Source organism: Anas acuta, chromosome 19 (genome assembly GCF_963932015.1).
Source record: "Anas acuta chromosome 19, bAnaAcu1.1, whole genome shotgun sequence".
Classification (NCBI taxonomy): domain Eukaryota; kingdom Metazoa; phylum Chordata; class Aves; order Anseriformes; family Anatidae; genus Anas; species Anas acuta.
In genome coordinates this window covers 11,100,829-11,125,065 of record NC_088997.1, presented here as the reverse complement: position 1 = coordinate 11,125,065, position 24,237 = coordinate 11,100,829, and the positions used below count along the sequence as shown (strand labels likewise).

At 40.1% G+C, this 24,237-nt stretch overlaps 1 protein-coding gene across 1 annotated transcript in view; it reads right to left on the bottom strand.

The window, feature by feature from the left end:
• HSF5 (heat shock transcription factor 5) overlaps positions 1–19,416 on the bottom strand; it is a 30,165-nt gene extending 10,749 nt beyond the window's left edge. The window contains exons 1-4 of the mRNA XM_068656086.1: positions 18,646–19,416; positions 15,434–15,805; positions 6,091–6,188; positions 1,169–1,699 (exon numbers count right to left, since the gene is read on the bottom strand). Coding sequence (XP_068512187.1) covers positions 1,169–1,699; positions 6,091–6,188; positions 15,434–15,805; positions 18,646–19,240 — 1,596 coding nt within the window. The 5' untranslated portion in view covers positions 19,241–19,416. The remainder of the gene's footprint in view (positions 1–1,168; positions 1,700–6,090; positions 6,189–15,433; positions 15,806–18,645) is intronic.
• Positions 19,417–24,237: the final 4,821 nt, after the last annotated feature.

The window sequence follows — 24,237 nt, the reverse complement described above, 5'->3', positions numbered from 1 at the left end:
ATTAATGTTCTAAACAAGAAAGTCTGGATCACAAACTTCCGAGGTGTTCAACAAAGGAAAAATATACTTCTAAAAATGCAGTTCCAAAGTTTCCAAAACTGAAAACATTTAAACTGTGGTCAGCAGTTAAGATAATGAGTGGACACTCACTAAGGAGCATGGCCAACTCTGTGTACACTAGCACAAAGAAGGGCTCTTCTCTCTCTGTGCAGGGCTGAGCAGAACAGCCTTGTAACTGGCTCAGTCTCTGCAGAAACCTGATCAAAACATACACTTCTTTCTCTAAATATATACCCAAGAGGAAGATAACTAATTTTTATAACATTGAGAACAGTAATGGCAAGTTTCTACCAGCTGAGGATTTCAGAGGTAGAACCTTAGGGAAGGCATCAAGACACTGATAACACAACAGTACAGTAGTCTTGTCATGTACACAAAATGAAATACGGAGTGCCTACATGTGAGCTAGGTCTCATGCCACAGAAACAGATGCAGTAAATTTCTTGCTTTTAGTTTTTTTCAAAACAACAATGACAAAATAGGCATGCATTTGCTGCCTTAACACAGCAAACATCTAGAATGCCTGTCAGTGATAATTTTACAATTTAGTGTAAAATTGTCACAGGGAAGACTGGGTGCAGGTGAACCACAGTACAATTAAAATCTAAATGCTAAATACCATTCACATGCAAATAAATTATGCTTTCCACAGAAAACACATTTAGTAATTGTTTCTTGGAAACAGTCTAACCATTTATCTAAATTTAAAAAAAAAATCTTTGCTTTCAGTGGCAATTTTCAAAATACTCTTATTTAAAGAGTGAAGAAAGTATGTTATAGCCTAAAAAAGCTTCCACTTCATCACCATGTATACATATAAAATACCATGTGTATTTTTCCCATGCAAATGAGCAGCCTAACTTGGCCATTACGGACTAACATGCTCATTAACAAGGGATACTTTTTCATTATCTTTTTAGAAACAACAACAACAAAAAAAAACCACAATGTTGTTTTATCAAACAAATTCTTCATTGTCCATTAAAATCCTAAGTAAGGAACTCTTTAGTTCTAAGAGTGCAAGAATACTAAAAAGTTACCAGACCAGCATTAATATTGAATATAATTATCTCAAAAATATGCTGCTTTAACTCTCTTTACCCCTTACCTTCTGTGGACTGAACTGCTGTCCTTCTTGAACAAATATTACTGAGGATGGAGTTGGGAAGTGATCTTGTTGTTCTCCCAGTTTTGCATGTGCTTCCTGCATGGTCACAGGTTCTTGCAGTATTTGAGCTGCACCACTTTCTACTGATGCAGAGGTACGGAGAGTGTAAAGAAATTCAGTAGGTTGTGACAGAGGACAAGTCGTTTCTTGATCTGCTCCCATCACAAACGACGTAATGTCTGAAGCTACAGGAGTAAGAGGTTCAAGTTGGCTCTCCTCATTTGAAGAAGGTGGATCACTGTTCTCAGTATCAACTAGCAGTGGTTGACTTCTGTTGGATCGAGGGCTTGAACATGGGTTCTCCACAGCTTCCACTTTCACCATTTCAGCTTTAGGTGTTGAATGCATTTCATCAACAATCTGAAACACGGCTTCAAGATTTACCTCTGTCTTCTTGTTTTCATCAGATGTATTACATGGCCAGTTAGAGGGTAGAAATTCAACTGCATAAGGTGACTGCATTGGAGGACTCTGGGAGAAACAAAATAGAGTGAACTTCTATATTAAAAAAAGGTACTATAACAGGATGCACATTGGTTCTGTAAAGTCCTGTAAATGAACCTGAGCAATCGACATAGTGTTCATATAGACAAGCTTTCAAGTTATTTCAATGTTATTTTCAGTTAAATCAGGTTTAATTACAAAAGGTTACCACTTTGTTTATTTTTCATTAACCACCTTACCCGTAGCAAGCTTACTTTCTTCTGTTCACTGTGTGTCCTGGAGAGAAAGGAACGTTACCTAACAGTAGCTGGGTACTCTTTCAGATGCTCTGTCTGCATACCCTTTTCATTGCAAATAAACAACATACACCCAAGCATTCAAACCAGAGACTTCTACTCTGAGTAGATCTGTAGATCTGTTACATTAGAACCATCCCCTTTACACGTGACATATGTGATAGAAAGGACAGAGCATATGTATCCACCTTCAGTTCTTCTAAAACTCAAGCACTGCTGTTACGTATAAAAAACAATGTAAACCAAACTTTTAGGAAAAACGTGCACATGCTGTAAACGTGCATATGGACAACACAAATTGAGGAACTCACAGTTACTTACCAATAACATCTTTTTCCTCTTCTAGTGATTGTCCATATACACATTCACACAGTGAATTATTTCCAAGGATGCTCCAGTCCCAAATGAAAGGGAGTTCAGATACCTATGAAAACAAATACCATAGAATCGCCCTGTCTATCACAGCCTCCAATCAGGACACTCATACATAACAGAGTCCCACAGATATATGACTTGAAGTCTATGTAAATCTGTACAGTAGCCCTATGGATCTCCAGTTTAGAAACACCAATCCAATTGTTGATTTTTTTTTTTGTTATTTTTTAGTAGAATTAATCAAAGAACCTTCAAAACATAAAGAAGGCAATGAAGAATCTTCCAAAAGCAGCAGGTCCTACTCAAAGGAAATGATAAATCCCATTTTAACAGCCAATACCTACACTGCTATTTCTTCTGGAGATCATTCGGATTTAAAGGACATTAGTAGGGTAATTTCTTCTGACAAAAAAAGTAATATAATGATGCTGAACAGAAACTCAGGTATATTTAAAATACAGTCTCACTTTGGAAGAGATCTGGTAGGAAGGTTAGACCTTAGTGTTGATTTTCCTCAGACCTTCTAGCTGAGGTAATGGCTATTAAAAAAGCTATTTCAATAGATTAATATAGAGAATAGGAAGCCACAGGACCAGGAAAACCATATCAGATCAAATGCCATTGAAGCATCTGGTTTCTCAGCAGCATGAACACCAGAAGTCCCTGAAGGAAGTACCGCAAAGAGATGAGACAATATCTTGATCCCTTACTCAGGGTATATGAAGACAAGTCCTGTAGTGGACTCGCAGATGTGCCAGTCTACAAACAACCATACCCTTTTAGGGAGAAAAAGAAAAAAAGATAAAGCCTTACATTTGAGACATTTAGGCTAAGAAAAATGTTCTCATTAAAGGCAAGTCACCTTAACATTTTTAAGATATGGGTTTGAATTTAGTCACCTTTGTTTAATTTTTTTCCAGTTGTACTTTTAAAAAGTATTAACACAAGGTGTTTCTCTTTTGTTGCATGGTTTATTTATTCATTGTCTTAAGTAGCCAGGATTTTAAGAAAGAAAGATCTGTGTTAACAAATCAACTGCTTAGGGATGAGACCATCTAAAAACACATACCATCTTTTTGGGTACACCATAGGATCTAGTATGCAATTCCAATAGAAGAAAATGCCCACACACAAAGACACAGCGCAAATCCTTCTAGTTTACCTAAACATGTTTTGACAGACAATACAGAGGGAGGCAGCAATGAAACAGAGGAAAGTGACAAAGATTGGGAAGTCAGCACTCAAAAGACTAAAAGGTTGCTGGTCATTTCAGTTCAAGAAGCAAAATGGGCTGATTCAGCAAAAGGGGTGAAAGGGAAGATAGGTATTTCACTTATTATAAGATTAATGTAGCGTACAGAGAAAGTAAAATGCAACCGCACCTCCTCAGTGACTGGCTTGAGTCCTTGCGCAATCACTCAGAAGTAGTTGGGATTCAATTTCCTTTCGAATTAACATGGTTGGTTAATATTCTTGTTACAAATAAAAGTGGAAGTTTCTTTTTTAATTTGTTCTCACATATTTATTGCTTCAGTTGTAGAACAATATTTATTGCAAGTGTAGAACTTGCTTCTGTTTTACAGGAAAATACCGACAGCTTAATAAAAATGCTAATAGCAACAATCAAATATTAGGGTTGCTAGTTTAAAATAAATGTGTGTATATACGCACATATATACAGAACACTAAAAACCAATATGTAGCCTCAGTTCACAGCCATGATAAAATAGTAGGGAAGCACTGCACTATTAGTTGTAAACTATCAGAACAACTGTTGCAGGAGATAGCTGGAGTTTCCTCTTACAAGACTCTCACTCCCATCCAAGCAATGAGGTTCATTACATTGATCCACAACTTATTCCTACAGAGAAACCAAATGAAAAAGAATACAAAGCTCTACATGATTCCCAATTTTGTTAGCAGGAATGTACAGAGTATAACACAAATCCCTGAAGCTGTTGATTTCAGAAACTTGACGAGATGCATACCATAAGCAGCCATATAGCCAGATATAACCCCTCACCTCTTCATGTGCTGACTCTCTGGAGCTTCTTCTGGAGTGCGAGCTGTGGGCAGACAGGCATTTACCTACTGGCCTTCTCTACCCACATTCCAGTCAGGTCACCACGCTCAGATGGGTACTCTACAGCCCATCTTCTTGTAACACTGAACCAAACCTGTCTTAATGTCTCCTGAACGTAAAGTGATGTTCTTCTGTAAGGATTAGCACAAGGCTTAGTCTTTCTTGGTCAACAGTTCCCATTTTTCCATCTGGACAACAAAGCACTGTCTTGATCCAAAGGAAGCAAGACTGATAATCAACTTGCTGACTGCCAGTGTGTTCACTGTCTCCTGGACTGGTCCAATCATTTCTTGGCTAACTTCAGCAGCTTGGTATAAACTTTGCCAGTGGTAATAGGCCACAGCATGATCAAACAGCCTAAAATGCTCTGCAAACCATCCTTCAGCAGCATTGCACTGGGTTCCTGCAACTGGTGGAAGACACTACTAAGTAGCCTAAACCTCTTTTGACTCCACGCACTGTCTGTGGACTTTCTCCCTCAAACAACTAATTTTCACTGCACCCTTTGGACAGTATATTTTGTATCATCTTTCAGTCTAGCCCTAGTAACAGCCACGATGTCTCTCTTGAAATGATCTGCTATCCCAAACACTGATCTCAGTGTCCTGAGATGAGAATTTATTTGTTTTATTTGATCATTCAGACTTATTCTCAGGTCATGCCTGGGAAGAAAAAAAAAAAAAAAAAAAAAGAGAGAGAAGAGAAGAGGAAAAAGAAAAGCTTCCACAACTCTCATAATGAAAGTGAGAGAACAAAGATACACTGTGTGTAAAATAAATACAAGAGTACCAATCATGATTGATTATTTATATGCTTACAACAACACGTTATTCTGGCTGTAACCTGGCCATCCTGGATAAGCCTATATTAAAAGAAATCATGAATAAAAGACAAAGGTTGATATTTGCAAGACAGGAAACTGGATAATCAAGCTTGGGTAGGTCAACCTATTTTCAACACACATAAGCATAACTTGCTTTGCTTGTCCTCTGTGAGGAAAAAAAAGTACATGTATTATGCTGTAACACAAAAGGAAGCCCTTGCATTTTTACTTCAAGCCTTTTGATATTTGATAAGACAGGCCCTCCAAAAAAGGTGTGTTTTCACCAGAGTTATATAAAGCATTTACAGTAGTTATTTTTAATAGGATACCTCTGTGGTGGGGTTGATTCTAAAAGGCATCTTAGTTTTTCCTCATTCATCAAATGAGCCTAAGGACTGCAGAAAGTTTGGATGACAGAAAATAAAAAATAAAAAATAAAAAAATAAATAAATAACTTTAAAAAAATTGGGTTGTTTCCCAGTGTTACCGTAGTATATCAAGAATTGGATTTTGTCACTGCAAGGATATTCTTAAAAAAATAGATATACATAGACTTGTTAACTCAAACAAATTCTGGTGAAGCTGAGCACACATCTCATACAGAAGAAATCACTCCACTGATCAGGACATCCACATCCACCACACTGCTACCCTGAAACCTATCTAGAATTACAAAACTACCTCTTTAAATATGGAGTGGTTCTTTGAAATAGTAAACTAAAATTTTACTTTCTCACGTAGATAAGTTTTCAAATTTATGTAATCTGCTCCAGAATCCATAAACCTACAGTCCATCCATACAATTTTCAGCTTTCACCTGATTTCAGTATGCTGCACTCACCTGGAAAAAGCTGCAGTGGGTGTACGTCGAAGCTGTAGGACTAGCATAGCCAGTCAGAGGATCTATGTGAGTAGTTGGTGAGCAACACTGCAGTGCAGCTACAAGAAATCAAACAGCTATCAGACTTCCAGAATTTGTGTTTGGCATGCAGAGTTCTATTGCTTACTTTTGTTAAACGTTTCAATAATCACGTAGCAAACTAACTAAATTCCAGAAATGTATTATTAACTCCTGAACAATTTTAAGACTGATTTCTTCATATGAAGATATATTTGTTGTGATATATTATAATACATAGAAATATTATAACTTTTTATACATATATATGTATATGAATATATGTTAACATATATGAATATGTCTGTCACAATCTTTTGCATACCCATATCACCTCTTTCGTTTAGCTGCTTGACTTTTTCCATCACAATATAACATACAGGATTCACACAAGAAAACTCCAGATATTCATACATACACATTGACATTAAAGAGCAATTTTACTCTAAAAAACAACTTTATATATGAGGCAACGTTCTGCAGGTATAATTTTTGGTGACATGCAGAGATACTTAATTTTAAAGTAAAGACATCATTTGCATCATGGATAAGCTCTAAGATTTCCCATCATTCTGAGAAAAATAAGTGCTTGATGTTATCATGTTTAGTCCAATGATCATAACAGGGACTAAAAAGTATAACTTGAGGTGGCAAACAGATCAAATTTATTTGCAACATTTGACATTTACATGGGATTTCACATGAGATAGTTGCTACAATAACCAAATGTGATTTTTTTTTAATCTATTCTTATTGCCCTTTTAAATATGATATTGCAGATTTTTCCTTTGATTCAGAGAAACAAACATGGGAGCTAAACAACAAAGAAAGAGCTAGTGGACATCCTTCTAAGCAAGCATGAGATCTGTGTATGATTTGTAATTCCAGAAGCGAATTCTGAGCAACTTCATGACGAAATCTGGACCTCTTTCAGGAGAGAAAGAGATCAGGATCTGGATTACAGATCTGGATACTGCTAAAAACCTAAATGATACCTTGGTTTGGTAATATCTCACTCACTGGAAACTCCAAAGGATGTTTACAAACCCAAGAAAAACACCAAAAAAGTTTTAAAAGACTTGTAAAGGTGAAGCAAGAGAGCAATGACAAATGAGAGGTTTCTTGTAGCCTGTTAAAGTGACCCTAACAAAAAGCAAACACAAATTATAAAAACATTATTTTCTAATGAAAGAAAAGGAAGGTTGTGAAGGGCAGAAGTGCTTGTGAAGTACTAGGTAAGTGTAAATTATTAATTGCAGATTATTTTCTACAATATGCTACAAGATACTCTTTCCACAACTAGTAGAACTTAGGGCAAAAGCAACTCATTAATCAAACATATTTTTATGTTTGTAAATCAAAGTGAGGAGAACAAAAATAACTGTCTAGAGGACAAGAGATTGATGACATTCTGAATGTTTTTGAATTAGAGGAAGTCATATAAACTTGATGGTTTGTACTGAAAAGATTTTTTTTTTTGGGGGGGGGGCTCACAGGCTACAACAGTGACTTGATCTAACAGCAAGAACAATGGCATTTGTGCAGTATCATAGGAGATAAACAATGAGTCAATTCAGAAGCAATTCTACCATAAGACAGAGGTCAATTTGAGATAAGCAACATCATCACCCATGGTCAAAAAGGGAGATCCACCATTTATCCAAATAACTTTTAAAAAACATTCAAGAAAGCATTTACTGACAGGCAGTGTTATCAAAGGTAAAAATGTTGATTCATTTACTGCACCTCATGTCTTCAAATTGAATTAATTCATTCAACAAACGTATCTGCTTCACTCACATGCTTATATTAAAAGTAGTATAAAACTGGAGTGAATACATTTCCAAACTCTGTTGTCTAAGACATAGTTAATCTAGCCATACCAAGAAGAAATTATCAGCTAAAGCACATTTTGTTACTGGCTGCTATGAAACAGTTGACAGTGAGCATGTCTCTCATTCAAATACTAAGGAGACAGGCATGAACAGTATCTTAGGGAATAAAGGAATAATTACTGAATAAATTAAGAAAGAGATATAGTGCAAACAAGATGGATCAGACTCAGAATAGATTTAGTTTCTGTCAAAAAAGAGGCAATTCTGTCCATACAGGCTCTGGATGGAAAATAAAAATTTCTCAAAGTCTAGAGTACACAGTATGTAGAATATGAGCGCCAATGTGCAAGAATGGAATTGCTGTCAGTGGGACAGCAACAGAACACTGAGGACAAGCAGAGAGCAATTAACAGCATAGCTCACAGAACAAGGAAAAGACTAAACACTGCATGATGAATGTTCCTGCACAGAAGTCAAGTGATCATATTTCAAACATACTGAAAATATATTTGGATATCCAGACAGGTTGCAAAGAACTCAAGCAAAGAAATCAATACTTAAAGAAAATTATTTAGAAACATATTAACAAAAACATTACAAGGAAATACAAATTATAAATCCTAACAGTTGAACGAGAAAAAATAGAAGGAAATATAATGGAGGATTAGTTGATACCAGATAACATATTATGGAGGCTGAGTCAACAAGAATGCTTTTCATTTATTTAAAAGGAAGTCATCACCCTTCACTGCTGTCTTGAAAGACCTGCAGTAGGTAAATGAACATGGATAATGGTGATCTTCTTGATATGATAGTTCGGTTTCCAGAAAGCTTTTAGAAAGTTCATCATCACAAACTCTTACAAAACCTAAGCAACAACAGCGTGAGAGAGAAGGCTGCACATTTAAAAAAAACAGTCTGTTTTAAAGACAGGACACAGAATATGGGAATAAGCAGTCACTTTTCACAGGTGAATGAAGCGAGGGAGGACCTGCACTAGAACTCATGCAGTTCATCATTTCAATAAACTACTTTAAAAATAGGGTGAAGGAATAGCGAGGTGATGCTTGCTAATTGCACCAGGTTTTTCATGGCAGAAACAAGCAGCCAGCTATGGAGGCATGCAAAAAGCCCTATGAATCTCCCAAAGCTACCACCCACCAGACAAAGCTCTTTACTTTGGTAAAATAAAAATTAACAGCAGCTTGACACTCAGGAGCTGTCAGAAAGACCCCAAAAATCAAAAATGGCAGGTTGTTAAAAACTATTATAAGAGGGAATGGAGAAAGAAACAGAAACATTATTATTCCACTGCATAAGCCCATGATTTACCCACACTTTGACCACTGTGTATAATTTTTGATTTTACAACTCTATAAGAAAATAACAGAACTGGAAAGTTACAAGGAAGGCAACATGGGTGATTTACAGAGCACTCCTCAACAAACAGCCAAGCCAGGCAGAGAAATCTAGAAAATTCTAGAGAAATCTCTGATCTGGAGAAAATGCAACCAAGGGAAATCACCAAAAGTTATTAGATACACAAATGGTGCAGTGAAGGGGATATCCGTAGAGACACATTTACACACGTGCACACAAAGAAAACAAACTAATGGAGATTCAATTAATATTTAATTGGGTTAAAAGAGACAAGAAAAGGTGCCTTGCACAAAATGCAATTAAGTTATGAACTCCTTGTTACAGATATACAACAAGTCTACATTGGTTGGGAAAAAAAGACAAGTTCATGGAAGTCAAATCCATCGAGGGCTATTAAATTTGACAACTCATGTTATAGTTGATTAATGCCTAAGGAAGAGTAAAAGAGTAGAGCAAACACGGAATGATGCTTTTCCAAAATGCTCAAACACTGCAGCTTCAGGGAATTACTGTCAAAGGAAATGATGAGCTATATGGTCATTTGATCTCATTAAGGCTAACATTCTCATCTCCAAAGCAGAGATCTATATTCTCTGCTCCAAAGCAGAGAGCTATTGAGGCATTCGCTAAATCCTGTTTTCTCACCATTGGCAAAATTAAATGAATTATATAAAAATAAGTGAAATGTAGCTGGAGGGATGACAACATTAATCTCACTAAAATCATTCTGAAGTCGGCTATCAGTAATACTAATGGCATTGACTACAGGAATTTATGATACGAATATGATATTAGCAAAACTTAAAGAATCAACCTGGTTGTTAGCACTGTGGAAAAACAAGGAATGATCTAACATCTAGCTGTTGGAAAAATAAAAAACAAAAGCTTCTAAGTTTTATAGAATCATAGAATCACTAAGAATAATGAATCATTATTATCTCCAAGATCAGCTGGTCCAACCATCACCCTACTACCAATGTCACCCACTAAACCATGTCCCTAAGCACCAGGTCCAACCTTTACTTGAATACCCCCCAGGGACAGTGACTCCACCACTTCCCTGGGCAACCCATTCCAATGCCTGACCACTCTTTCTGAGAAGAAATGTGTCCTAATTTCCAACCTAAACCTTCCCAGGCACAACTTGAGGCCATTCCCTCTAGTCCTATCACTATTTACCTCTGAGAAGAGGCCGACTGCCAGCTCCCCACACCTTCCTTTCAGGTAGCTGTAGAGAGCAATACCACCCTGAGGAGGCTCCACCCTGAGCCTTCTCCTCTCCAGACTAAACAACCCCAGCTCCCTCAGCCACTCCTCACAGGACTTGTGTTCCATGCCCTTCACCAGCTTCGTAGCCCTTCTCTGGACACGGTCCAGGGCCTCAATGTCCTTCTTGTAGTGAGGGGCCCAAAACTGAACACAGTACCAACAGTGAAAATTTGGTCTACAGTTTATACATCAGTGGAGTTCCGAGGCCTGAAATCAACCACTCCATAATACCACCTCCTCCATACCAACACTCCATACCAACAACTCCAATGAGGAGAGTCTGAGGACACCTGGCCTGCCCAGCTTGGAGGAAAGAAGGCTAAAAGGTGGCCTCACTGCTCTCCACAGCTTTCTAAGGAGGGGAAGTGGAGAAGGAGACACCAGACTCTTCTCCCTGCTCACCAATGACAGGATGAGCAGGAACAGCATAAAGCTGTACCAGTGGAGGATCTGACTGGACATGAGGAAAAATCTCTGTACTGTGAGGGTGGTCAAACACTGGAACAGGCTTCCTATCGATGTTACAAAGGATCCAATACAAGCATTTATCTCAAGTCTTTCAATCACAGGTCATACACACACACACACACACACACAAAGGATTACATAATCTCCTCAGCAGATCATGTTCCAATTTTTTGTCCAAGAATAGAAAAACAGTTCACAGACAAATAATACAAGTGAAGAAATTACAAAAATGTCCTATGGAAATCATGAGTCACTCCATTAAGCAAACTAGAAACCATTGTGATAAAATGGCAGTTCTTAAATACATCTCCCTCCTTTTGAGACAGTATTATTTTAAGTGCTTACAATGTTTCAGTAGAGAAATACATATCAATTATAATCTTTGCTGAAGACACAAAGGCTACAGCTCTACCAGTAAATTTAATGCATCCAGATATGTTTTCTGGAACAGACTCTGTTAATACCATTAAAATTTCTTACTCTTCCAAGTCAAAATAACCACATCCAAACTGCCTGTTGGGAATGGTCCCATGCCCATGCCAACTGCAAAACTTAGCACAGTACTTTCCAGGCAGAGTGCTAACTAGCAGTCTAATTCTAGACTGGATCAAGACACCCAGGCTCTTTACCTGCAAAGTTCAATATACTAACATAGGCACAGATAGATATGCCTAAGTTCAGCCATGGTCTCAGCGGAGGCATACCTTGCCAAATGCATCTGGGAGTTAGAACCTAAACGTAAACAGAATCTGAGAACATGAAAATAGCTCCATGCTTACAGCTTGATGTATACCCATTTGCCCTGCATGATTTCATATGTTCTAACAGCACATGCCAGCTCAGGAAAGTTCCTAAACAAATACAAATACAGTATGATCAGCAGCAGATCTTTTCCACGCTTGAACAACCATAGTAATTTCTCCAAAGATCTGTTGGAAATTGAAGGAAAACATATACCTCTCTATGTACTCAAGATAGCAATAGATATTGATAAACAGTGTTAGCAACTCAGCTGTGCCATAGGGGATGAGACTGACACTCCAGCTTCTTCCATTCTTCTCAAGCACAGGCTACATGCAAAATACCAGGGAAGAACCCTGAAGACCACCTTTTCAGTGTGACCTTATCAAGTCAGTTCACAACGTTATGCTTAAGGGAAGTGAGATGACTTGGTTTTATGATGAGTAACAGTACCAAAGCTGTGCAGGAAATTATGGAAAGCAACTGTGCCTGTTCTTGTCAGATCAATGAACATGTCATGATGGACCTGAATGCAACAGCTGTGCAAGCTCTGATCCTTTACAAACCAAAAGACTGATGAGAATGAGGATGACATCCAAGGTCTCTTCCATAAAGGAAAACAGGAAATGTCTTAGACATTTAGGTGGGATTAATTGCATTACTGCTACAGTCTACCAGTTTTCAAAACTAGTCATCTGTGCTCTCTACACCATTGATACAGAAATAGGCTCATCAGAAAGATAAGAGTTGTCTTCCAAAGGTATATATCTAAGAAAGTTGGAATGACTCAACATCTGGGAGGTGCCTGTTTCTCTTTGCTGAATATATATAATCTGACAAGCCCAGGCACATACAATTCAATATTATACATTCAGATGAATCTTAGGCAAGATGAATCCTACTACTAGTTTTACAAGTGCATTACTAATGCATCCAGTCTGCTTTTGTCAAGGGAAAATACCGTGCTATTTATGCTGTGTTAAAACACAGATGCTATATTTTCAGCTGTTTATTTAAGATACCCCTTCTGACTAACTCATACGTGAATTTTAAGCTTTACATATGAGAAAAGATAAATATATATTTATCTTAAGAGAAAACGTACCATTCAGAATAATATGACTACTCCTAAGCTACCACTCACCAGAAAGGTTATCATATGTAAATGAACTCTACAGCCACAGATGTATTCAGAAGACATGACTGGACCTGCTGTATCAGGTAGCACCAATAAGTAATGTTTCTCACATAGTCTCATTGACTTATTTTTCATTATTAGAATACTCAAGCTTCACTACATTTCTTTTATGCAATCCTACTACTATCAAAGGTTTTGCAGTTAGCTGAAGTTGCAGAACTAAATTCTTAAAACAACTATTCTCTAATACTAGAGAAAAAAAAATCCAGATGAGCATCTAATTTTATTGCCTTTCCAATAAGAATCATAATTAAAAAAAAAAGAAGGAAATCTTTTGGTTTCTTAAGTTAACAAAGAAATTTGAATATACATAGTGACAACCTGTTGACAAAGTTCTACTTTGATTTAATGGCACTACAAAAACATTATGTTCATTATAAGTGAAATGAAGAGAGTCAACTACAAGATTGGACATAGATTCTTTAGTCCTGTCACTTACGAAATACATACTTTAAGATTAACTATCACCTTTCAAATAAGCTAACCTTGGTTCTGGGCTCTCAAGATGAAGGAAACTAGACTTTTTCATGTGGACATATGAAAAAATAAGCTTTCAGCATTCTGTAAGGTACAGTATACAACAAAAAGGATAGCAGAGAGATGAAGAGATACACAGGGAAAGAAGTAAAAGCAATGTCCAAAGTAGCAGTGAACATGAAGTAGTTTATGAAACAGTCAAATGTCAATTTGACTTGTCAATTACAAACCTTTCTTCTCAGAAGTACTAATGAACTCATTGGAGTTTTCAAAAGTCTCAGACTCCATACCTTTCTCTATTTTTGTTTGAATTACATGTTAATTTTCATACCTTGCAAAATTTGCTTTTATCATGCTTTCCCCCTGCTAATGATTCTGTCTGTACTTTTCCCATGCTATTGCAAAGAGAGAAAAGATTTTTGAGCACCATAACTGATTTCTTCTTTAAACTTTTATAACTACAGTGAGACATATTAGTGTCATCCAGTTTGGAGATCTACAGAATCATGTCTAAATCTAACCTAGTCACGCTCAACTCCTCTACAGTCAATACTGCAAAATAGGGTGGGATCACTCATTTCCTGGTAGTGCCTAAGACAAAGTCTAACACAAGCCATATGAATCAAACCCTAGAGATGTCCATTTCCTTTGTTTGACTATGGACGAGGTTTGGGGGACAAACTGAGATATAAGCATCTAAAATTGAAGAAGATGAATCTCAGCCTATGCTCTGTGTCCAGACAGAAGCAAGAAGTAGGGACCATTTCCCACCTTAAGCTTGCATGCTCATGTCACCCTGCTCCTTGGAGGAGGCTTAATAACTTGCAGCTTGTAATAGGCACTAGCTACCAGTAATCTTTATAAGCAGCACAGGGCAAGGGACATATGACAAAAGTTCCCTGTCTCTTAAACCTTTACAAACATACACAGGATTTGCATAACTCCTCAGAATCCTTCCTTAACAAGAAGTATGTAACGGAAAGTAGTGATTATTGTTTGAAACATGAGCTAATATTCTCTGCAGAGGTCTCAGAAGATACACACAAAAGATGTGAAGATTTCATTGTGTGCTTGTTGGAGAAAGACAGCAGCTACCACATGCAGGATTTCTAAACAGGGATATCTGACTCATGAAGGTGCAGCTGCCAAGGGAGGAACAGGCAGAAAGTGAGAGTAATAACTGAGTTTTAATTTGTTCAAGGAAAGAGTCACTAAGTTCTGAAGTTCTAGGGAAAGAAAAAACTAACAAACAGAAGCCCCCCAAACTTCTGCATGTTTTATTGCAGTTCAAAGCAGAGGCAGAAGATTAATTAGCTTCAACTACCTTCTAGGAAAACAAAAACAAACAACACTTGTCTGTATGAAGACTGAAAAGTTTAGCAGAAATGTTTTAGACAACAGAAGGTAGTCAAGACTTTTGTAACTCTTCTTCAGTCTTAAGTGAGTAAAAATACAACATTGAAGAAGCTAGAAAAAAAAAAGAGAGAGAAAATAACACAGATTACAGACCAGAATTAAATTTTCTGCAGAAGACTTCTGAGTGATCTTCAACTTAAAAAAGTTACTTGGAAAAACGCAGGACTGAGGAGTAGCATATTTTCAACAAGTTATCAGTGGTTTAGTATCATCCCCCTCAGTTTTCCTTTATTTAAAAATAAATAAATAAATAAATAAAAAGTTAGGCTAACACTGACTAGTTGTGGACAAATACTTTTCTCCTCACTGTCAAAAGAGAGGCTACATGGAAAATCACCAGAGAACACTCCAAAGCTAGAGGAAGGGCAGGAACATCAAACAGGAAACCTTTTTACTTTAAAAGGTCTCTCATCCTCTTAGACTTTAAAATTTCTAATTCTCACTTGAAATACACATGACACAGCATTATAGAAAAGTTATAACTTTTAGAATTTTTTCTCACCTGTTGGATAATAGGTTTGTGAGAACTGCATTGAAGATGTGTAGCTGCTGTATTTTGGAGGGGACGTGGCAATGGCTTGAGACCGCTGCTGAAGTGGCACAGAAGAGGTGCTGGGCTGTAGTGTGTATGTGACCTCTGTCGGAAACCTCTGGAGTACTGGAAAGGCAACCCCTTTATCTGAAAAGGCTGGGGAAGCCTCATGTCCTGGAACAAACCCAAGAGAATTCTGCCACGTTCTGGAAGGGACTGGAGTCCGATCTAAACTTTTTGACGGTAACGTGCTGTGGTTGTGGGATGAGACCGATATGTAAGAGTAAGGAAATAAACTGTCTTGATGATAAGGTCCATGAAACTGTCCTACAGTCAGCAGTCCTGCATTGGGTACAAAATTAAATAAAACAAGTGTGAATGAAAGGAGTTTTCACAGGTAATGAAAGATAATACGGGGAGCCAAGGCTCTAAAACATTATTTGGGAAGACAACACTTCTTTCAATATACTTAATCCAGAAACTGACTGTATTCTTCCACCTGAAGATACACTGAACATACAGTAACAGCTGCAGTGGCACATGGGAGCAGTGTCAGCACACAGTAGTCTATGTAGCATTTCTCCATAAGCCTGCAGGAACCAGTTATCCGTATTTATAAATGTAGTATAATGAACATGTAATGCATAGTAAATTAGTAAACCACACTAAACCAATTTTAAAAGTACTGTGTGTTAAATCAGACAGTATATTAAAAATAAAAGATGAAAAACAAATCATAAAGCCGGAATATATGAAACTCCAATGCTGAAAGCTCAAAGACAGCCAAAGAAAGGCAATGTCAAAATCCTCCAAGTGGTTTTGAAATCCAAGTTCATATGTTTCAGGGCAAATCATTTAATTTGTCAAGGAAAAAAGAAATGATAGAAACATTTATTGTTGAATCTGAAGAAAGAGCTGTAGACAAGGGTATAAAAGCAACTGTTTCTTCCCAAGTGCCATTTATCGTACTAGCCTCTTGTTCTCTAGTATGAAAAACTAAAACTGCAAATTAGCACTGGAGGAAGCCAGAGATGCATATCACTTGGCTTCTGTCTAAGTTACAGAAGGACTCCAGTGATAATGAAAAAGGGAAGTATTAGAAGTAACCTGTACAAGAAAAGAATAATGAATTTGTAATCAAGATCTTGCACCAACACTTACAGATAAGGTATTTTCACTTAGAACTTGTGGTTTTGTTTGTTGTTGTTGTTTTATAACTTTTGGAAGTGTTAAAAGTTTAAAACAGCTATTTTTCTTAGCCAGATTATGCCCCAATTTGATTTGGATTTTAATATTTCTGCATGAACAACCAAGTCTTTTTCAAGAAGGAGAAGGAGAAAGAAGGCTACAAGCTTTGTAATTCATTGTTGTGTATGTTTAAAGAATCTCCTTTCTTCTATACACAGCCTTGCTTTGATTAACATCAAAGATCACTTGTCATTTTTAAGTCAACTTTTTTCCAGTCAGCATAACTAGTTCAGTTTAGATACTGATACGTCTTATGCCATGACGACATAGTTTCTATTAGAGTTTTTGCTGACATTCTCAGAACACTGACTATAAAAGTCAGAATGTCTTTATGCTCATTGAATTCCTAAAAGAACTACCGTATTTATGACTTTTCCACAGTGCTGTGTATAGCTATACTAATTATAAGCTTAAGAATGGTTTGCATCAAACTAGTCTTTTTTAAAAACAGCTTCACGTTTACCTCTTTCACTCTGATAGGAACTAACTCAAGAAATGGGTAACATACAGTCATTATTCCACAAGTTCTTATTAAACCATTAGGAATCACTAAATAAATACTACCTGCCCCCTAAATGTTAGTAAGAGTTTATGTATAGGACTGTTTATTTCCTCTCCAGTATTTTTACCATATAAAAACAGTGAACGAAGAGAGTATGAGGATTCCTTTCTTCCTATTTTACCTTTGGATAGGGAAATTAAGATTATCTAGTTTCAGGTTACAATTATCAGGTTACAATGTACCAGTGCTTTAACAGGAATTGTTCCTGGACATTTAACACAGAGCTACATGTTGCAAGACATTTGGAACAGACTGACACTTTGCAAACAAAAATATCTTCCACCTATCACATTACCTCATATTTAAAGCAAAGTAAGACATGCCCCTAGTCAGTACAGAACAGAGTGCACAGTAAATTGTCAGCCTGTCAGAACTCGATGGCTATAAAAACTGATGTTCTCTTTTTCTTTCTAGAAACTCAGACTCCTAGAGCAAAAGCTCTCTAAAAACTGGGACAAAAATGCACCCATATAAACAGATGGGGGAAAAAAAAAGGCTGTGTTTGCCTTAGGATTTACTCTATCAATGGCCTGTAGTACACCAGTTCAGACCTGATTTCATTGAAGACATCCGTAATTACTTATCTTAGCCTTGAAAATGTTGAAACAAAATCTTTAAATGCTTCCTAGACTCAATATTGAAGCAAGCTTCTTCCCTTCCTAGAAGTTTCTTTTTGTTTCCTTGCTATTACAGGTGCAATTCCACTCACATTACAGAAAACACCACACAAGTAGATTACAGTTACTGCCTGGAAACAACAATCAAGAATAAATATCAGGATACCCTGACCTGCCCTCAGCAAGGGCTGGTACTGCAAGAGGCAGTACCACCGTCTGCTTTTTCCTTTCTGGTTGCAGAGTCCTGCCACTTCTCCCACCCTGAGCCTCACAGTTCTGCACCCAGGTCAGTACTACAGGGGCAGCCCCTGCTCCTCCCTTCAGGGCACGGTGCACAGCCAACAACTGCAATGGAGTTGATGGCAATGTGTGGTCACGGGAGCTGGGAGCAGGACTGCTCTTTGGGTAGCAGCCCATGGGTCAGGCTGAGAGCACAGCAAACGAGGACAACGCCAACTGTAATTCTCCTGCTCTTATCTGGAATTTGTGGAATGGTCCTCCAAGAGCTCAGGCTTGTCTTGGAAAACTCAGACCCTCTCACGGAGGGTTAGGAAGATAATAAAACATATTCGGAGGCTTTCTAACAATATTATGTTCCGTTCAGCTTTCACCCTGTCATTCAATCCTCTTTACAAACTATTCTCTCTTGGGAGCGGCCTGTCAGAAATCTTACAACCAGGCCTTTTCTCCTCTACGAGGTGAAAGCCCGTGCCCCGCGCCCCGCCCGGCCTCCCGCAGGCCCCGCCGCGCCTCACCGGGCCGCTCGGCCTTGCCGGGCGTCGAGGGCGGCAGCAGCAGGTCCCCGTGCAGCGAGGCGCCGAGCAGGCGCTGGAAGCGGTTGGGCGGGCGGCTCGTCACCTCCAGCCCGGCCGCCAGCTTCGCCTTGTTGGCGCTCGTCAGGCGCTTGAGGTGGACGAGGAGGTCGGGGCGGTCGCGGCGGAAGTGGGGGCTGTGGAAGTGGTGCAGGGGCCCCCCGGAGCCGCCGTCGCCTCCTGGGCCCGGCCCGGGGCCGGGGCCGGGGCCGGGGCCGGGGCCGGTCCCCGCCGCGCCGCCCGCGGGCCCCATCACCACCTTGCGGAAGCCGTAGAGGTTGAGCTGCCGGATGAAGCTGGTGAAGTTGGTGGTCTTGAAGAGCTCGCCGGCCCCCGCCGCCCCGTCGCCGCCCGGCCCCGCGGCGCGGCCCGGCCCCGCGCCCAGCAGCTCGGACTCGAAGAGCGGCTGGTCGATCAGCAGCCCCTCGCCGCGGGCGTCCCAGCGGATGGAGCGGAACAGCGGGCTGTTCACCAGGCGCCACAGCTTGGCCGGGAAGTTGTTGGGGTTGATGGGGGCGGGCAGCAGCGGCTCCTCCATGGCGACGGGACGGGACGGGACGGGACGGGGCGGCCGCTCACGCCCCAACGGCCGCCGCGCGAGGGCCGCCGCCGCCGGGCAGCACCGGAGCCGGCCCGGCACGTGCCCCCCGCCCACGACGCGCCGGTTCCCCCGCTCCCCTCCCGCCCCCCCGGGCTCCCCGGCACCGCCGTCCCCTCAGTGCCCCCCGGTCCCCCTCAGCCCGGCCGCTGGCGCCTTGTCCCCATCGTCCCTTTGGCCTCACGCTGTTTCCCACTGGTTCCCCTCAGCCCCTCTCGGTCCCCCCACAGTCCCAGCGTCCTTCCGGTGCCCCCTGGTCCCCCTCAGTCCCCTCAGTTCATCTCAGCCCCTCTCAGTTCCCCATGGTCCCTCAGTGCCCCCGGTCTCTTTCAGCCCCTCTCATTCCCCCCGTAGTTCCGCCGTCCCCTCAGACCCACTGGCTTACCGGTTCTCCTCAGCCCTCTCAATCCCCCTCATCCCCCGTCAGTCCCCCTCAGTGCCGCTTAGCCCTATTGATGGTCCCTCATTCCCGATGTCCCCTCAGCCCCTCTCAGCTCCACCACCCACTCAGCCCCAGTGCTATCAGGGGCTCCCTGTGGGTCCCAGGAGGAGAGAGACCGAACCCCAGGGGTTGGGGCTGCTGCTGCTGGAACTGCCTGTCTGCATCCCCAGGCAGTCCTGGGGGCATCATCCAAAGCACAGGTAAGTGCGCTACTATCAGCCCAGATGTGTGGAAACAGGTTGAAAACACCAGGTGCTGGGTGAAACTATGGCCTGAAGGGGAAGTCCAGCCTCATAAATGGCTTTAGTGAAGGAGGACTACTCAGGTGCTGAGGCTGCCCACTTCTCCTCAGAGCAGCTTACTCAGGAAAGCGAGTCAGCTTCCACAGGAAGTGATTGACTCCTATGGGGACTGATGGCCTGTGCCCAGCCTGTGCAGGACTGCACTCAAAAAGAGGTTGGTGAGACAGATGATGGCTTGTGCTCCTCACCTTAACTTCTCTGGAGCTGCTGTGAGGGACTGCAGGACTATGCATCTGCTGGTGTGGGCAATACTCAGGGGGAATTCAGTGCTGATAGAAGCCTAACCTCGTACCCAGTGATGGTCGCTGAAACATGTTGCTTATCACAGAAATTGTGATATTACAGTAGGTCTACAAAAGGGTCAGCTCACAGCTGTGTCAGTGCCCAAAAAGGAAAAGAAAGTGAGTTTAGACGGGATTGGAAAAGGAACAGAGATGAAAACACAAATTTTCACTGTGCCCTAAAAGTGAACATGTGCAGCTCTCATCTCTCCCACTCCAGAGTAGCATTTTAGTAGCGTTAGAATGGAATAGAGAAAATCAGCATTGAGGATATGGATTAACTTCGACAGAAGGAAACACTGAAGAAGAAACTTTCAGAGTGGTTTTGACTATGTGAAGGTGGGTAGTAAAATTATAAGTAGTGTAAAGAAAGTGAATGCGACTAGTAGAAGAATTGGGAGAATGTCAAATAAAATAAATCAAGTTGGGTGCCTACAGGGAAACTGGGTAACTAATTGCTACAGGATGCTTTGGATACCAAAATAGGATTTGGCTGAAAAAAAATAAAAAGACCAGATATATTCACAAAGAGAAGTACATCTACGGCTCTTAAAGATGGCACTTGTCACTGGTAGTCCCTGAGTCATAGATTGGTGGATGATCAGCGTTCGTACCAGAGATGTATTAGTGCATGTATGTCCTCTTAGGCTCTTCTCAGAGCTTCGGCTGCTAGCTGTGATTGGAGACAGGCTCCACAGGACCTTTTTTTCTAGCCTAGTACAGTCATTCTTAGAATTTTAGAGAAAGAACCTCTGCTATGAACCAAAAAGGGAGGAGAAAAAAGGAGCTGGGAAAGGAAGAGAATGGTAATCTCTGTCTGCATCCCATTTATGGGTCATCAGCAATGAAAAAGATATTCCTCTATCTTTGGCTGCCCTCAGAGCAAGATAGTGAGAAGATCAAACAGCTGCACGTCTTGTGGCCTTAAGTACATTATTTGATAGGTGTCATAAGATTTCTTTAACTGAAATATTTTTTAATGCTTTGGTTTACAGTACAGCCCCAAACCACCACGGCAAGTGAGAGTGCAGTAAATTATAGAAAGGAGACAAGGTTGAATAAGCTGTGATGGGAAACTGTTCTTATTTGTAAACTGAAAGCAAAATCATTCTGCTCTTCTGCATAACTGAAGTGAGGAAAAAAACTGTACTTAAATATTTTGGGATACGGTCACTTCAAATTAAAGCAGACAGGTAAAATAAGAAATGGGTCAACAGAAAGTGATTGTTAGGAGGGATTAAGAGATGATTTTTGCCCCTTTTCTAGCAGACTGATTACTACTCTGTCCTGTGCCTATCTTTGTCAGATTTAGCACTTTTGTCATTATTCTGAGTCAGTAGCAACAGCAGGAAATAACAGAAATTTTGCCAGCATTGTTGTCAAAGCTAAAATCCTGGACCATGGAAGAAATTGCTTTACCCGAGGAACTAATGGCCTACAGTTCTAGTTGAACTCATTAAACCCATGTGAAGATGAAGCCATTTTCCCAAGGGGCTTTGCATTTTTATTTCCTCAGTAATAATTTATAAATTATCCTCTTAAGAATTCTGTAATGGTTGCTCAGTGTCAACAGCTATAACTTTGAAGTGAAGCATACTGAATGCAAACTTGAAAATCAAGAAAAAGTCCACTTCACAAAATATTTTCTCAGCATTCCTGAGTCTGTCTCTTGTACTATGTCAAAGAAATTATTTAAGGCTTCTCTTTCCCTGTGCAGGAGTGCAAGAAGACTATGACTGCCTGAAGCTGAGATAGGTGAGTTTTTTTTATGTCAACCATAACTCTTGTCACACTCAACAATATGTAGTCCATAAGTAAAATGCAGAGAATGAGTCTCTAAAACTAAGAAGTCCCTTTAAAGTATTTCCTTTCGTACTTTGCAGCTGAGCCCATAGCTGCAAAACAGATGACTTTTGAAAGATGGAATGTTTTTTCATCAGCTTCCAGAGTGCTGCCTGCTCCCAGCAAAGCCGTGTCTTGCACCTTACAGTGCCTCACTACTCATGCCAGGTCACACGAGACAATCTTACAGCAGATGTGGCAGGAGGTAAGCTGAAGGAAACAGCTTCATAGCTGTCTTACAGCTGTGTCACACAGATGGGAGTGTGCTTGACTCGCCCAGCAAGCCTGACAATGAGAAGGTAATGATCCTTTTAGCTGTCTTGGTAGGTCAACCTCTGAACTGCTCATGTTTTAGACAGTGTAGGTGCCCCTCAGAATGTTTCTGGGGAACGCTGAAAATTTCCTCTTACTTGAAACAGATCAATAATAATGAAGTGCTTTTCATCAGGAAACGTAGCTCAGTCAAAAGCTGTTGGACAGTGCGGGATCTAGAGGTAGCTTTGTCAGCTGACAACAGTGCCTAGCATTTTCAGCCAGCCTTACTGCTGCTGCTTCTCTACATCTTTCTTTCCCTGCACAGTTTTACCGCCTCTCCAGACTTCACTCAACACCCACCTTGACACCATTCCAGCCCCACACTGACTTACATTATTCAGTCTTCCCCAAACTAGCAATGCTCCGGGTCTGAAAAGACGGGCAAAGAGTACAATCCACCTGGCAGCACATGTTCTCCCCTCATGGTGGTCCTAGTTTCCCTTACCCGCAGCTTCAAGTCTGGTAGCACTACTGCTGCCTCCACAATTCAATCACCAAATAAGAACTGCAGTTCTATGCAGGAATTTGTTGCAGAGATTCTTGTCCCTGTTGGATTTATGGAGTATTGAATTTGTTCCTCTTTAGTTGCTCACCTGTTACAAGTCTTTGATGTTGCATGCCTCCCTTCTTTCAGTAGAACTGACTTTTAGCAGATAGTTGACTTACCCTTACCATTCATTCAAAAGGAAGAGGCTCTGCACAGTGTATATACTGAAACCATTAAGCCAGGCCTGTCAGTCTTTATTTCTGATACAGTTCTGCCAAATGCTTTCCTTTTGGCAAGTGCCTTTGCAGCCATTAAAAAAAAATAAAAAATGTTATGCAAATCTAAAATAAATTTGCATTTTTTTAAGACCATGAATGAAAATGCTTTGTTCTTATATTTTCTTGATGTATGTCCTTGGTATACAAATATATCGATTTTTGTACAACGTGATTACTTTGTTAGAAGGTGACAGGGAGCACTTTATTGTCTAACTGTGAAATAAGGCCACAGTCACAAAAGGGAAGTGGCAGTTGTAACACTGAATATTTTGTTCCAGGTCACATAAAACACCTAAGTACCCCCATAATGAAGGCTTACCCTTAAGCTGCTGTCTTCTCTCATGAACACGTAACTTAATAGGCCAGTCCAGCAGGTTCGCACAACTGGCTTTTCAAATGCAGAGGTTGACACAGGTTCTGAACTGGCTTTGTTTTCAGTAAGAAAGAATCGGATACAAACATGTCAGTAAAATATATGTTTACATGGGAGACTAAAGCTGCATGACTAACCTAAACTTTGTGAGACTTTCGAAGATGTGTGTGCTGCTTTCAGTAACTCTTTTTAAACATACTGGAGACTGCATACAGCATCTTTCATCTAAGGACAGATTGATATATATGTTAGTATGTACTTAAGAGATACAGAGATACCCAAGGTACCATAAATAAATGGCAGTGGCCAAAGTTCACTTTTACAGAAGCATAACATTTTGGGAGAGCATTGTACTGCTATTTAACTGTTGAAAATGGAATGACCAGAAGCACATCAAACACACCTCAGAAAGCCTGCATCTGTCTTGTCTGTCTCGCAGTTTAAACTTGTTTCCTGTTCAGTACTTGCAGGGTTCACAAGAAGGCCATATATCGCATTCCTCTTTTTTTCCCTCTTTCATAACCAAGGCTTAACATGTCTCTTTACATCTGCTGCAGTTTTAGCATTATCTACTAATGGCTTAGCAGATGAATAATATCTAACAATCACAAGCTTGA